The 16,424-nt window shown below is 41.1% G+C and overlaps 1 protein-coding gene across 2 annotated transcripts in view; it reads right to left on the bottom strand.

Annotated features, from left to right (window-relative positions):
- ASB5 (ankyrin repeat and SOCS box containing 5) overlaps nucleotides 1-16,424 on the bottom strand; it is a 39,803-nt gene that overhangs the window by 11,328 nt on the left and 12,051 nt on the right. The window contains exon 1 of one of the 2 annotated variants that reach the window (XM_055567472.1): nucleotides 4,477-5,160. The exons of the other annotated variant lie outside the window; for it this stretch is intronic. Within the exon in view, the coding sequence (XP_055423447.1) occupies nucleotides 4,477-4,603 (127 nt within the window). The 5' untranslated portion in view covers nucleotides 4,604-5,160. Of the gene's footprint in view, nucleotides 1-4,476; nucleotides 5,161-16,424 lie in introns of those variants that run through there. 2 annotated transcript variants of the gene reach the window in all.

The raw sequence follows: 16,424 nt of genomic DNA, 5'->3' as shown, positions 1-16,424 counted from the left end.
TACAACTTTTTAAATTCTACAATCTTGTTAGACTTTACATTGGGTATCTAAGATTTAAAAAATAAAAGTGCAGTTGAACTCCTTAGGATAAATTATTCAATGTGAAAATGTTTTACAAAAAGTCTGTAACTTTCAACAGCTAATCTAATGCCCACTGCTTTGGTCTCCCTGTAGCCACACAGGAGGCGAGTGTCTATATTTAGAAATAACACCGGTTCCAGGGCATCTGGTATATAATTTACAGGGAGAGAGCCTGTCGTATTCTGTAAACAACCACCTTACCAGAGCAAAAACATTCACGTTCTCAGACATTTACGGGTCCGTAGGGGTATATAACATACCTAAATCACCATCTCCCCACGGCACTTCAAGCCAGCCACTGTTGAGGTAAATCCGACTCATATCTTTTTTTTTTTTTTTTGATCAGCATTAAAAAAAAAAGGTCACTTGCCATGTATGTGTTAGCTCTGTTCAGCCATTTTATGCAGCTCTAAGCTCCTTGTAACGTGACCTTTTACCTCCAAAAAGCAAAACAGCTTTTGGAAAATCAGATTTCTTTTCAGAATTGCCTCTTACTATTGCTCACTGCTGTTTGAGAAACTGACTGTTCCCAATTCATTTTTCCCCTCTTCTTACAGTATGTGCTCTGCAATGAAATAAAAGTATTACACTTGGATCTCTGCCCAGGGTTATGATGAAACCATTTTATTTTTCAGAAAGTCTTTGCCTTCTCCCCATCCTAGTCCCATCAGCAGATGTGGAAGCAGGACTCATCAGAGAGCAAATTTAGGAGTGGTGCAGGGGGCTCTCTGGGTTTGGGTCACACCGGATTTTCCTTAGTCATCCCAAACAGGAAAGTCAGGAGGGTCATCTCAAACAGGAGATGACAAGGAGAGGTGAAAAGCAATGACATCTTCATATATGAATCAGAGAGCGAAATGCTCATACACTTTACAGACTGCAGGTCTTAAATCAACAAGCCTGCTTGTGATGGATGTGGATTTACTGTGAAGTTGAGAACCTGGAACTTCCACGGCCACTTTTTAAAACTACGCAATTTCATGTTATTTGTCTTAAAGAAGATCCAAAGATGTGGTGAAGTTTCAGACTCAATGACATCTAACGCATCCCTATCCACAGATTTATAAAATACTTTTAAAATCACCGGGGATTTACTGACCCTTACTGAGTACTTTTCTGTTGAGCAGATTAATAGAGCCACACAAATCCTTGAGGACGTGGTTGATTAGGGAAGTAACATGTTGCCAAAACCAGTCTCTTCAAAGACTGAGACCGTCCTTGTCTTTCCACTCAGATTATGTCCTTGTCATTCATTTCCTGAACATAATGCTAGTCCAGATCTGAGACCACCAGAGCGAGCTGTACCTTGGAAACTTCGGGTGCATGTGTGGACTTGCATGGACCTGCCACTTACTCTGACTGATTTCCTGCTCATGATCTAGCAGCCCTCCGTTATCTTACAAGAATACAGGGTATGGGCTGGAACAGAAAACACACACACACAGACACACACACAGATAAATGAAAACATTGCTTCAGTTTGTCTCAAGAAATAGGACTAAATTTTTAACGAAGTAAAGATAGTAGTTCTCCCATGAATATCCAAAATCAAGGGAGAAAGACTATTTAACACACTTCATAAAAACCAGTAACCATTGCTGCTGTGGACAGAGCCTGCTGGACTTCATCACAGAGACCTGAGCTCAGAGGCCAGCACAGATGGACTCTTGAGCCTCAGTTTTCTTACCTTTAAAGGGAAGGATAATTCTGTTTCCATCATAGGATTGTAGTGAACGTGAATGTACTTAGCACATTTGTACTAAACACATGTGAAATATGACAATACAATCCAAATTCCATTTTAAACAAATACCTCTGTATGTCTGTCCTATGAGCTTTTCACTGCATCTTCTATACAGGAAATAGAGTAATTTAATTTATTTAAGATAAGAAAGGGCTTCCCTGGTGGCTCAGAGGTTAAAGCATCTGCCTGGAATGTGGGAGACCTGGGTTCGATCCCTGGGTTGGGAAGATCCCCTGGCAAAGGAAATGGCAACCCCACTCCAGTACTCTTGCCTGGACAATCCCATGGAGGGAGGAGCCTGGTAGGTTACAGTCCATGAGGTCGCAAAGAGCTGGACACGACTGAGCGACTTCACTTTCACTTTCTAAGCTAAGAAAACTTTAACTCATCTTATTCCTCTTACATGTATCTGTAGGAGATATAAATGGAAAGGGAATGGTCAAAATTCAGAGACAGTGGTCACATCCACACAGAGAGCTCTTCAATTTTTGTGACACATTACAAAATTTAATTCTGGACACTCCTGTAGATATTTTGCTGGCATCTCAAGACATTTCTAAAAGGAAAGTCATCACCTTTCTCTCAAAACCAACTATTCTTTTTGCTTGTCCATTGCTTTAAGACAGTGTTACCATCCCTTCTGTCACCTGGCACTAATAATATGGCCTTAAATTTAAGCACAGCAGTTTAAAGGAAAACTTCATATGTATTAACTATTTCATTTGCTTTTTTGCAGGAAGGCAGTTATTATTAAACAAGTTACTTCTCTTTAGTCTTTTGTTTTTCGTGGATCCGCATCTCAAGCTCAGTCCTTGCCTCATCTACACTCATCAGTCTTGGGAAGATCTCTTCTAGTCCCATTGATGTAAATATTATCCACATGTTGATCACCCCAAATTTGTATCTTCAGACCAGCTCTGCCCTCTAAATTCAAGATGTGTATTTCCAACTGATTCTTCACCTTTTCCGCTTGGCTATCTAATTAGATCATGTAACTGAACACATCGCAGACTGAACCTGGCTGTGATCCTCCCAGCTCTCCTTCCTATCAGTAAATGGCAACTCCATCATCCAGGTGCTTCAGGACCAACAGCCTTCGTGTATTCCTGAATTTCTATTTCTCACACCCCACAGTCAAACACCGGTAGGTCCTTTTGCCTCAACCATTCAAATATAATTCAGCTTCGACTATTGTCTCGTAACCTCCACTGCTACTACCCTAGTCCAAGCCACCATTATGCCCGCCTGACTTAGTGCAAATGCCTCCTGACAGGTCTGTGTGAGCCACCCATGTGCTTCCAACAGTCTATCCAAAACACCGGGATCCTTGTAAAGTGAGAAACATTCCAATGGCTTTCTTTGTCCCCCAGAGTAAAATCCAAGGCATTTCCGATCAGCGTGACCAGTTCCACCCCTCCCCTACACCCGTGGTCCTTGTTCAGCCATGCTAAACATCTGGGCTTCCGTGCCCTCTGCCTGTGGGGCTTCTTTCTGAGAGACAAACGGCTTATGGCCAGCTTTTGTTCTCCACTGGAATCGCCTCATAGGGGAGCTCTTCTCTGACCACCTTTTATGAGTCCGTCCTACCCCTATGACAGTACTCTTTCTGTCTCATTTTCTTGCTCTGTTTTTCTTCGTAGAACGTATTACTACTGCAGTGGAAGATCTTAGAAAGCGGGACTTGCTACAGTTTGCTCACTGCATATCCCGAATACCTACCACATCAATAATGTCTATTGATGGATGAATAAATACTTGTTGATTTGTTAAATTGTCTTCTTTGTAGTCATCTGTTTTTTTTTTTTAATCCATGCTAACTTGTTCTCAATTTTTATTGATCACCATATTGTTAAAAAGTAATGAAAAAGAAATGTATGTTGGTCTGGGTGGTTGGGGCGGGGGGAAAAATCAGATTGCTTTCTCGGTCTATTAAAGAAATGAGTATTTTATCCTATTTAAAAATACAATTTGCATGTTTTACAAATTTATAATAATTTCTAAACAATATCCATCAGACCCCAACCATTCTATAGTAAATGCAACTTTTACATTGTAGGGGGATAGGGGGTTATTTTTATCTCTAAATCTGCACTTCCAACATTAAGTCTATCATCAACCATATTGACGTTTTACAAAAGTCTACACTTTTTCTTTTAAAAAATAATTCCCTTACACAGTTCTTTTTTGGCACTGTGCTCATTCTCCTCCATGGCTTTCATATTTTTATTATTAAAACTAAGAGCTCTATGGCAGGGCACTTTAAGGAAGTGCTTCTGTTCATTTTCTTGCCTCCTACCGTAAATGTTTTGAAATTCCCATATTTAATTGCTTGGAAATACTCTTTTCCTGCTCAATAGCAGCTTTCCTGGCTCCCACACCAACTTAGAAACACCTGCTGAACCGGAAAGGTAAGCAACCCAGGGACTACTGAGTTTACCCGGGTGTTTAATACACAGTCCTAAGAATGAGTCTGCAGGGGCATTTTCCAGACACTCTAAGGTGAAGGACACAGTGCAGCCCTTGGCCATGCCATACATTTCCAGGTCAGAGTCCACATTCTGGAAAGCACCCACAGCTTCAAGTTAGTACTTGCAAAAACAATATCATTTATTTCAGGACACCAACAGACTTGCAATGGCCGCTCTACTAACCTTGACTGGTCAGAATACCCCAGCTAGCTTTTCGCTTAGAAGAACATTCTTCTACGCTCGCTAGCCTTCTTTTCGGGAGAGTCTGCTTAATGCAGTTCCCTTCAACAGAAGCACCGTCTGTGGGCATAGTGGGGTTGGCGTTTCTGCCTGGACAGCCAGGGTCACGAGGCAAGGCTCCAGCCAGCAGCAAGGTTAGCAGCTGGATTTCTAACTACTTTCTTTCCTTCCCTTCGTGCTTTCACAGAGATTCCTGTGTGCTCACTGGAACAGGGCCTCCACGTTGAACTCTGTGCAGAAACACGGGGAGCAGGGCTGGCAGGGGTGGGGGCTGGGCCAGGAAGGCAGTAGCTTTTCTATTTTTAAAGTGGAGACCCAGCTGTCACCAGAAGTATTTAACTATCTGCGTGACACAGAAAGCAAAAATGTGCAAAAAAGTCACCTTCCCTAGTCAGAGACAGAATAGAAATGTGCTCTCTCTTGCATGCATGAAAGCCTGTGTGAAATCTCTACAGATCCATCCAATGTAAAGTCGCCTGTCGATAACAGCAGTAAACAGCCTTGCAGCCAGAAAGCTCGGTCGTGATGGGTGACCGGCAAGCCTATCTCCTCCATCCTCAGGAATAAACAGTGTGTGTGCATTAGGGTCAGCTGGTAGCGAGCTCATGTTCTCATCTTGTAAGGATCTAAGTTTAGAACTGGCTTCTGTACAAAATCACAGTCTTCCTATTTATATAGGCATAGTTCCCTATTGTGATTTTTTTTTTTTTTTTCTGGAGGTCATTTCTAGACCAAAAGACGTCAGTAGTCAATTTAAGTACAGCTGAGGTTTTTCACCCTAAAAGGCAGAGGATGGAGTAGCTGGACAGAAGAGAGGAAAAAAGCGAACATGTGCCTGTTATTTTTTTGTTGGCATGTAAAGCTGAACAAGGAGCATGGTCCACGACTGAGTCAAGAGCAGTGGCTGAACCATGACAGGGTGCCAGGGATTAACTGAGCTGGGGATCCTGTTACACGGTATTAACCTACTGAGATGGGTCTAGATGAAAAATGGTTACAGATTCCATTATCTCTATTTTTCACCCACTATTACTAGGTTCTACTTTCTGTTGATATAATAGGAAAAAAATTATTGGGTTACTACTTTCTTATAACAAGCTGGATAAGAGAAGAAAAAAACATCTCATGAGTAAGATTATTTCCCCTGTTAATATCTGCTGCCACACTGCATTGCCAATATTTACTTCAAAGTTATCGTGAATGAATACCAAGAATATCTTTTCCTTATCTCGGATTAATTTCTAATCCTTGGAACTATGTGACCTGGGGCAAATAGCATGGTGATACCTCAGTTTCCTTCTCTATAAAATGAGGAGCTTGGAGGAGATGGTTCCTTTCTGGTTCCAACATTCTTTGATTCAAAGTCTAGGACGGATATAAAAGGGTAGGGTGGTTATGTGAGCTCTGGGCATATTATATCACTACACAAGAGGCCAGACATTTCCAATAAAACTGGAACTTGGCATCAGCTTAGCTGAGGCTATTTGTATGGGGGAGACATTCCTAGGTGGTGAGAAAACCTTAGAGGGTGGTCTAGAAAGGGGCTTTTTGAGTCCAGCGTGGTTGCAGGAGGCAATTGTCACAAACCACTGGTTCTTCACCACAGGCTGGTACCCATAAACAGAGGTCAAGGATCTAAACAAGATGAGCAGTAAAAGTAAATACTGATCTTTGTTTCTAAAAACAAACTTCCATTTTAAGCTTTTGACATTTCGGCTTTGCACTTTTCTTTTGTTATTGTAAAATAAATATAGAATCCTTTAATATAAGAATTGAGGCAGCTTTTGGTCTTAACAATTTTGGACTTCTGGTCTTATAAGGATCTATTTCTATGTCTGTCTCCTCTACGAGGCTGTGAACTCTGAGGATGTACATCTGTCATTCGACAGGTCCACCACTGCACCTCTTATAATGGGCAATCCAAAAAAAATGCTAGTTTAAAAGAGTAATTTGAATATAGAATTCCCAAGAAGCCTCAAGAAGGGCTTGCTATAGTCCATAGTGGGGAATAAGCAAATTTCCAGTGCAGTGGGGGGAAATGTCACTGGATTTGACTATAACCACATTTAGTTAGGTGAGATGTGTGTGGCTTGTGGAATACCTATAATGATTCACATAAGTAATTAGGGGGACAAAGGAGATCACAGTTACTTCTTCCAAAAACTTTACATACATCGAAAGTATAAGTAATTTTTTAAAGCGACTCTATGGAATTGAAGGAAAATGTTTCAGTTAATTTGCTAGAGAAAATAAAGGATGAAAGATTGAACTGATTGTGCACAGCTGTATGATTTCATTAAAATATGCACAGTGAAGGGAATATGTTTGGGACAGCATCATTGAAATGCTGGGTATCTATGATCGTATGAATAAGAACTCACTGTGAAATCTCCAGACATAGCATCTTCTCAAGTGTAAATAAAAAAGTGAATTAGATAAACCACAGGATATTTTCAGGCTCTGAGTAGGCAGATGTTTTAAAGCAAAGCAGGATTAGATAAAACACTAAGGAAAAGTAAGAAGAATTCTATTTAATAGGTCATATTGGTCTGAACATGTCTCAGAAAAAGTATCTGAGATAGACTATAGACTGGAGATGGCATTCTATTACTACCCACAAAGACTAAAATGAAATTTTACACCTTGTAGGAAGGACGTGGGACGTGAACCAGGTCAATTCTCTTCCCAGGAGTCAATCTGTTCCTGTTTTAATAATGCTAGTGTATCTGAAAACACCAGGATCTATGTTTGGTCTGGTTACCAGTCCTCAGTAATAAAGAGACAATTAAAGTTGAAAAATCAAACTAGTCAATCCTAGAGGAAATCAACCCTGAATATTCATTGGAAGGACTGATGCTGAAGCTGAAGTTCTGAAACTTTGGCTACCTGATGCGCAGAACTGACTCACTGGAAAAGACCCCAATGCTGGGAAAGATTGAGGGCAAGAGAGAAGAGGGCAGCAGAGGATGAGATGGTTGGATGGCATCACTAACTTAGTGTACGTGAGTTTGAGCAAGCTCCAGGAGATAGTGAAGGACAGGGAAGCCTGGTGTGCTGCGGTCCACTGGGCTGCAAGTAGTCGGACATGACTTAGCAACTGAACAACTAGGTTGAAAAATCTTCACAGAAGGACACTGAAAATCATTAAAGAGATGGACGGGCTTCTGCAGGACAGAAATCTTATTAATTTTAGATACTTCAAAATAGAAAGTTGAAATCTAAAAGGGATTATGATAGAAATCTACATAATCATATAAGTCACAGTTAAGTGTGAACAAACTTTTTCAAGACATTCTGAAATGCTAGGAAGTTGGATTATGTTCTGACAGTTTTAAAACCTATATCTAGGGCACAAATGTAAACTTTTTTTTGTTTAAGTTTACACAGTTACAAACTTCAGGAGCTCGCTGCTCCAGAATGGTGGTATTTAGGTAAACTAATGAGTGAGTAACCAACAGGTAAAGATTTTTGAGGGTGTATTCCTGAGCTGGGGGACTTAGATCATTGGAGTTCCTCCACCATCAGGAAAGGAAGACTATGATGAACAGACTCCTGCTTGGACTGGGGTTGACACCTTCCCTCATTATAACTACAAAATATTTCAAACACACATGCCATCCATCACCCAGGTTCAGTTACCAACTCACGGTTATTCTCGTTTCACCTACAGTCGACCCCTGTCCCTCCCCATCTCTATTCCTGTGATTATTTTGAAGCAAACCTCATCATGTCTTTCCACCTACAAATATTTCAGTGTGTATCTTTAAAAGATGCAGGCTCTTTGTAGTCATAACTACTATATCATAATCTCACAAAAACACTATTTCCAATATATCAGCTTCTACAGGTTAGCAGTTTTTATTTTCTAAGGAGCCATCCAGTTCATAAGCTGTCTCCCATGCCTAAATTGATTAAATCCTTGATCTTGGGGCAAAAATCTGTAGTCTTTCTCCTTTCTAAATGTCTTAAAAATGTAAAATTCCTATTCTTAAAAAAAAAAAAAAAAAAGAATGCCTGTTTTCTCTAAGCTACCAAGGGTTCACTAACTACAGGACACTATCATCACCTTAAACCATCACCAAAATACAGCAGAGTCTCCTTTACCTGTTAGCGTCGAATTTCCACCCTTGCAAAGTCGCATTGGAAAAGGCCATTATTCAGTTCTTGGTGGGTGCCTTGCTGTGGGCTTCGTTACAAAGCTACGTGTACATATAAGTCTTAAGCATCATTGCTGAGCCCCATTCTTGCTCCATGTTACTTTTCAGTGTTTTTTCTAAACATCATTATCCACATCTAATGGCTTAGTGATGGGGATAAGGGCAGATGGGGTCTGAAGGTAAACTTGCTCAAAGTCTCTTGGGAAAAATAGAGGGGATTGTTACCTAATAGTCAATCCTTGTTTCAAGGGTCATCCACCTCTTATATAAAGGTTGCTGGGAAACCTACAGTGACATCTTGTGCTCCATGACAGCTCCTGTCTTAGTTGGAATTGAGTGGTGAGGAGAGGCCTAGAGGGGTCAGAGAAAAATCCCAATTATCAAAAATATAGTTGGTGTCATTACAAAACACAGCAGTGCCTAGATGCTGTGGTGAACGATTCTTTCTGAGTTCGAGTGCATAAGAGTTTGAGAATAAATGTTATATAAGAAGGTCTTCCCAATTTTACCAACTTTGGGGGCTACGATTAAAAAACTTTAAGCATAATTAAAAATTCCAATTAAATATAGTTTGAAACAGTAATATATATGCACACACAAAACATCTTTTTATGGTAGATCCTGAAACAAGATGGTAAATGGTTTCTGTTGAGGAAAATATACCTGCCTACATTGTCCAGGGAACTAAGCAAGGAGGAATCATTCTCCCTCAGCTGTTCTTACAGGTAATTTCCACCAAACTCAAGTGTTTGTTAATATTGAGAAGTAAACATTTTGAAAACATCTTGTATAACATTATAAGTGAAATATCAGCGAAACAAATCTAGCATGAAAAATAATTTTTCTAAGAAATCTCTTATAATAAGGTTTCCTGTTTTTAAATAACATTCTGGCCCATAAACAGAGCAGAAAGATAATGTCCTGTTAGGAGATCCAACCTTGCTTTTGCAGAAGCACACGAAGCTGCCAGAGTTATCTTGGAATGATTCTGAAGCAGGTAACTAAGGTGACCCCAAACAAAAACGTCACAGGCAGCAGGGCACTAACTCCATGAGATGAGAGGAGCTAGTCTCTCGGTTTCTCTACTGTCGAGGTTCACTTATTAGAAATATTTCTGTTATTATCTATGATGCTTGGTAGAAATTATTGATAAAATCATCTACTCTTAGAGATTTTTTGAGGAAGCTTAAAAACTAGTGATTATATTTATATTGTGATTTTTGGACTGTTTAGGTTCATTTCCCCCAAATTTCAGCTTTGATACATTGTGCTTTTTAGAAAATGGTCTATCCCATCCAAATAGTCAAAATTGTTGGCATTAAGTTGTTATGTAACAACCACTTATTGAAAAATTTCAGTAACATCTGTTGTTATGGTCTCTCTAATTCCATCTGTTGTTTATTTGTAGCTCTGTTCCGACAGAGGTATGCTAATCTTAGTTTTTCAACAGACTGTCTTTTAGTTTTGTTTATAGTTTGTTTATAAAAAGTTACTTTATTCATTTCGATGTGCAGCTTTATCATTTTCTCCCCTCAGTCTCTGGAAGTGGATTGTGTTATTCTTTTCATAATTTTGATTACTTGACCTATGAGTTACTTAACGATATTTTCTCAGTCTCCAAACATAATGAGCTTTTTGTTTTCCTAATTGCATTCTGTTAATGATTTCTACATTACTTTCACTGAGAGCAATGGATGTGTTCTCTATCAGAGGTCAGCACATTGTGGCTCCTGGCCCAAGTCTGACCTACCATCTGTTTTGGTAAATAAAGTACTATTAGAACCGAATAAAATCCATTCTATTGTACATCATCTGTGTTTACTCTAACACTATAACTGCAGAACTGAGACTGCATGGCATAACAGTAACTAAAATATCTATTCTCTGATCCCCTGCAGAAGAAGTTTGCCAATCTCTGGCCCATATAATACTGCTGCTGCTACTGCTGCTAAGTCGCTTCAGTCGTGTCCGACTCTGTGCGACCGACCCCATAGACAGCAGTCCACCAGGCTCCCCCGTCCCTGGGATTCTCCAGGCAAGAACACTGGAGTGGGCTGCCATTTCCTTCTCCAATGCATGAAAGTGAAAAGTGAAAGTGAAATTGCTCAGTCGTCTCCAACTCTTAGCGACCCCATGGACTGCAGCCCACCAGGGTCCTCCATCAATGGGATTTTCCAGGCAAGAGTACTGGAGTGGGGTGCCATTGCCTTCTCCTCCATATAATACTAGACATTTGAAATTTCTTGAGACATGCTTTATGGTCCTTTGTATACTCAATTTTTGTAAATATTCAAAATATACATGAGAAGGATGTGAATGTAGAGTTCCATTTCTTAGTAAGATCTATGCTTTAAATTTCTCCTATAGCTATAGAAACTAATATTGCATGGTTTAGATGTGGAGAAAGTTCACAGACAGGCATGATAGACCCTAAACTTATTCAGAGTGGGCCCTGTAGCAACTGTAAATCATAGAATGTATGGCTGACTTTCCACTAAATGATGCGAATACAATTAGGCATCCACTTAGGAAAAACTGGACTTACATCATTCCAAAAATCAATTCCAAGTGGATAACTGGAAAGGAAAGCTTTAAGAAGAGAATATAGGAAAATACTTTCATTATCTTGAAATACAGCAAGATTTCTTAAAAATTAATTACAACAAATTATTAACTAAAATGGAAAAGATTTCTAAATTTGACTATTTTAAAATTAAGAGCTCCTGTTCACCAAAAGAAAAACCTATAACAAGTGAAAAGTCAAGCCATGAAAGATACTTATAAAGAGCTTCTTCACATTGTCTTCATTTTCTAGCTAATGGTTAGAATATTAAAATAACTTCTAAAAATCCATGAAAAAAGGAGCAGACAACATAATCAAATGGATAGCAAAATATTTGGCAGGCACATCACAAAAGAGAAGTACAGATGGCTAATAAACATGAAAATGGCAATACCAGAGAAATGAAAATTAAACCTATGTGTTCACTAGATTGGCAAAAATTAAGTATATTGGCAATACCAAATATTAGCAATAATAGGAAGCACCACAAATTTATATGGTGCTGGTTTCACTATAGACACAACTATATTGGAAAACAGTGTAACACTATCTAAGAAAGCCAAAGATATTCATGCTGTTTGACCTGGCAATTCCCGTCATAGAGCCATACCAACTGATTAGTGCTGGACATTTATAGCAATTTCATTCTTTATTACCCTAAACCGGGAATAGAATTTATAGCATTGAACAAGAATAAACTTCACACATACACAGATAAATCTTCCTATCATACTGTTCAGTGAAAAAAAGCAAGTCATGAAAGAATACTTGGGGAATGATTCGATTTACATAAAATTTAAAATCAGGCCAAATCAAACCTTATCAATTTAGGCTGTACGCAGAGGAGTGAAAACTATAAAGGTAAGAAAATGATTACAGTCAAAGATAGTGACTCTCTCTTTGGGGACAGGGAGATGTTGTGGTTACAGAGGTTTACCTGGAGGGCTTCCGGAGTCCCAAGCACGCTCTACTTCTTGACTTGCTTGGTGGTTTCATGGGTTTCTGCTTTGGTGTTTTATTAAATTCTATAAATGAGTTCCCTGATAGCTCAGTTGGTAAAGAATCTGCCTGCAATGCAGGAGACCCCATTTTAATTCCTGAGTTGGGAAGATCTCCTGGAGAAGGGAAAGGATACCCACTCCAGTATTCTTGGGCTTCCCTGGTGGTTCAGCTGGTAAAGAATCTGCCTGCAATTTGGGAGACCTGGGTTCCATCCCTGGGTTGGGAAGATCCCCTGGAGAAGGGAAAGGCTACCCACTCCAGTATTCTGGCCTGAAGAATTTCATGGATTTGTATAGTCCATGGGGTCGCAAAGAGTCACACACGATTGAACAACTTTCACTTCATAAATGAGTTCTGTTCATTTTTTATTTGATGTAGTTTACCTTTTGATCAAGACGATGCCAATTAACAAACAGAGGCTAGCCAAAATAGGTTGTAATATTGAGGGGGGGGGTGGTTGTTGTTGCTTAGTTGCTAAGTCATGTCCGACTCTTTCGAGACCCCATGGACTGTAGCCTACCAGGCTCCTCTGTCCATGGGATTCTCCAGGCAAGAATACTGGCGTGGATTGTCACTTGCTTCTCCAGGGGATCTTCCTGACTGGGGGTTGAACCCGCATCTCCTGCACTGTAGGCAGATTCTTTACCATTGAGATACAGGGGAGCTGGAGGAGGAGGTTAACAAAAAACAGAACCCCAGTAAGAGATGGGGAGGTACTTGGCTCTTCTCACCCTGGTGTCCTGTACTCTAGGGGCCTCCCCTCCAGCCCCCACCCCCGACAGCCTAAACCTGCTGAATACCTGCCCTATGACCGAGGGGGCTTCAGATCCTCTCCTAGGTGTGCAGACAGGTTACCGCTCACCTCCAGGGGACACACAGAGATGACCCAGCAACTTTCTCTTAGCACAGAAAGTGCGCACTTCTGGGAGGAGGGAGCAGCGCTCCAGCGTGGCTGAGGGCAGAACTGTCAATCATGCAGGCATCAAATGACCTTGGGGTACCAGCAGAGCGAATAAGTGAAAACGTGTGTCTCTTTGTCTGCAAGAGCAAAGAGCTGGGTCTGCCGCTATGAAATCAGGTAGTTCACATTATTTGGTGACCCACAACAGTTGTTCTGAACAGCTCGGTTGAGAACATTCCCCGTGCTCTGGAATAAGGCAGGTAAGGTTATGGGGGTGATAAATCCATATAGAGTAGCTTGGGTTCTGAGTGCTAAAAGCTTCTCTGGTACAAAAAGGATTCAGCAGTAGTCAACATAACGTGAAAGAAACGCTATGTGTTTCAGACCCACCAGTGGACTTCAGATACCATCAACTTGCGCCACTCACAAATGGCTTCAAAAGCCCCGTGAGTTGAGCAGAGCCACCTCGAGTGCATTTGCAAAGCGTGAGCTCTGTCTTCAAACAGTCCTGCTGCCACTCGCCAGCTTTACGGTTTGAACTTCCAGACTGACATGCACATACACACACAGAGTCAATGGCTTCAAAATAAAAGGTCCAAAACCCACCCACTCATCTTGCCTAACTCCTCCCTTCTGCAGATAAAGAAGCTGAAGTCAAGAGAGGGTAGGGGGTGTCCTCAGAGTCACCTGGAGTGTTACCAGCAAAACAGGACTGAAAAGGAGACTGTCTGCTCCCTTCGTGAGTTTTCCCAACCTGCAGTGTTGCTTCTTAACCACAGGTGGACAAATCAAAACCAGGGAACATAAAATAAGCAAGGCAAAACAAGACCTAATTACCAATGGCACCTAGATCCTCATGTTCTTGTCGAGATTCAAAGAGTTTATGACTATACCTGAATATTCATTGGAAGGACTGATGCTGAAGCTCCAATACTTTGGCCACCTAATGTGAAGATCCAACTCATTGGAAAAGACTCTGATGCTGGGAAAGATTGAGGGCAGGAGGAGAAGGGGGCAACAGAGAATGAGGTTGGATGGCATCACTGACTCAACGGACGTGAGTTTGAGCAAGCTCTGGGAGATGGTGAAAGACAGGGAAGACTGGCATGCAGTCTATGGGGTTGCAAAGAGTTGGATACCACTGAGTGACTGAACAACAGCAACAACAACTGTGCCTGTTTAGAACAGCCCCTGGCAGGTAACCAACAACAAGGGTGAATGTTTACTCTTCTCATGAAATGACACTTTTCTCATCCTTTCCTCTCTTCACCCACTTCGTTAACACACTGTTCTGGTGCTACTAAACATCAGTGTGAGGTTTCAAAAAGGCCACAAACCCATACAAGGAATGCAACCAGCAACCTGTGCTCTCCAGTCGGAGGACAACAGCTGCGGGGAGGAAAATCTGATATGCATCCGGACAAGAGCTTAATGCAAGAACAATTTTACACATAATCCACTCCTCCCCATAGTTCTAGCCACAAATAGTTTATTCACCATTAACCATGAGCTCATGGCGGGTTTAGAGGCTGGCAGTAGCTTAGGAACTTTATCTTGATATTCTTCATGAAAATTGAAGAACGGGTACACTGACACGTGTTTCTGCCTCGTTGAATATACTTGCAGAAGCAGGTCTTAGAGCAGAAAGCATAGAAAATTGAGGGTCCCAAGTGTTCTGGCCTCAACTCCAACTTTGCTGGGCAGGGCGACATCCCAGACACCTGGGCAGAGTGGCCCGATGTCCCGAGGCAGTCTGTCCTTGCCCATCCACCTCCAAACAGGAGGCCACCCCACAATGGGGGCTGTGGCTCTGTCTTGCCAATTTGTTGCCTTAACCATGGAGAAGGGAGTTCCTGACACTGAAACAGATCATTCCTCCTACTGGAATCCTCTAGCTGCCTGTGCCTGAAGAAGCCAGTTGAGTGCCTAAGCAAAAGCAAGATTTTTAAAACATTTATTTTTATCATTCCTACAATTGTGATAATTAAAAAAAAGTGAAAGTCACGCAATTGTGTCTGACTCTTTGCGACCTCATGGACCATACAGTCCATGGAGTTCTCCAGACCAGAATACTGGAGTGGGTAAGCCTTTCCCTTCTCCAGGGGATTTTCTCAACCCAAGGATCGAACCCAGGTCTTCCCACTAACACAGATACTAAAGAATCTGGGGCCTGGGAGTAACATACAGAGGCTTCCCAGGTAGCTCAGGGGTAAAGAATCTGCCTGCCAATGCAGGAGATGCAAGAGATGCAGGTTCGACCCCTGGGTTGGAAAGATTCCCTGGAGATGGGAGGCTACCCATTCCAGTATTCTGGTCTGGAGAATTCCATGGACAGAGAAGACTGGTGGGCTACAGTCCATGGTGTTACAAAGAGTTGGACACAACTGAACACACACACACACACACACACAGAGTAACATACAGACTGGCCTGAAGGGGAAGAACTGAAACCTGGAGGACTTGTTCTAGCAGGTATTGATTCAAAGTTTTACATCAGCCAAATCCCTTCCTGCAACGTCTAAGACCCGACAACTTCCTGGTCTGCTTTATAGACAGAAAGAGCCATCCCCTGTCGGTTCAGTTTTGGTATCTGGTTTCTGGTGTGTTTTCTATTCACGGTACACACTTTGAAGTACCATGTTCAATTTTAAATGAACGGAGAAAAAAATGTTCAATAACATTTGAAGATTGGCTCAGAAAGTTTAAAAGATTAAGAATAAAAATGCCTTTGCTTAAAGCGAGAAATCAAAAGGTAAACAAGTAGCGTTCTTCTCCAAAAGGCAAGAGGTTTTTGAGTTCCTACAAGGTGAAGAAGCTACTTGAATATATTAACAAACATTAACTGAGTACAAAATACACATAAAGGATTTGTTTGTCTAATGCCAACTCATGAGGTTAAAAGGAAACAGAGAAAAGGGACAGTAAGTCTGATTAAGAAAAAAAGGGGAGTGGGTTAAAGTTAAATAATGATTTAACTTCTGGACAGGATGGATTTCCTGTCTTCATTTGTTGCCCTAGAATCTCCAGATTAACCTTTACTTGGTGCACACAGGGGCCATTCCACTGGCCGAGGCAGGATTGTAACAGGTGATGCCTTACAAACAAAGGAGTGTGATACCATGCAGTAGTTGGGAGAGCACAGTGATGATGTGAAAAGGGATCATATGTACGGAAAGTCTTTGTGGACTACACCAAAAGCATGACATTATCATCAGAAAGGGCGGGGAAGGTTTTATACACAACATATGAAGCAAAACCGTGCACATAC

This window comes from Bubalus kerabau, chromosome 2 (assembly GCF_029407905.1).
Source record: "Bubalus kerabau isolate K-KA32 ecotype Philippines breed swamp buffalo chromosome 2, PCC_UOA_SB_1v2, whole genome shotgun sequence".
Lineage (NCBI taxonomy): Eukaryota > Metazoa > Chordata > Mammalia > Artiodactyla > Bovidae > Bubalus > Bubalus kerabau.
This window is presented reverse-complemented; position numbering and strand designations above follow the sequence as displayed.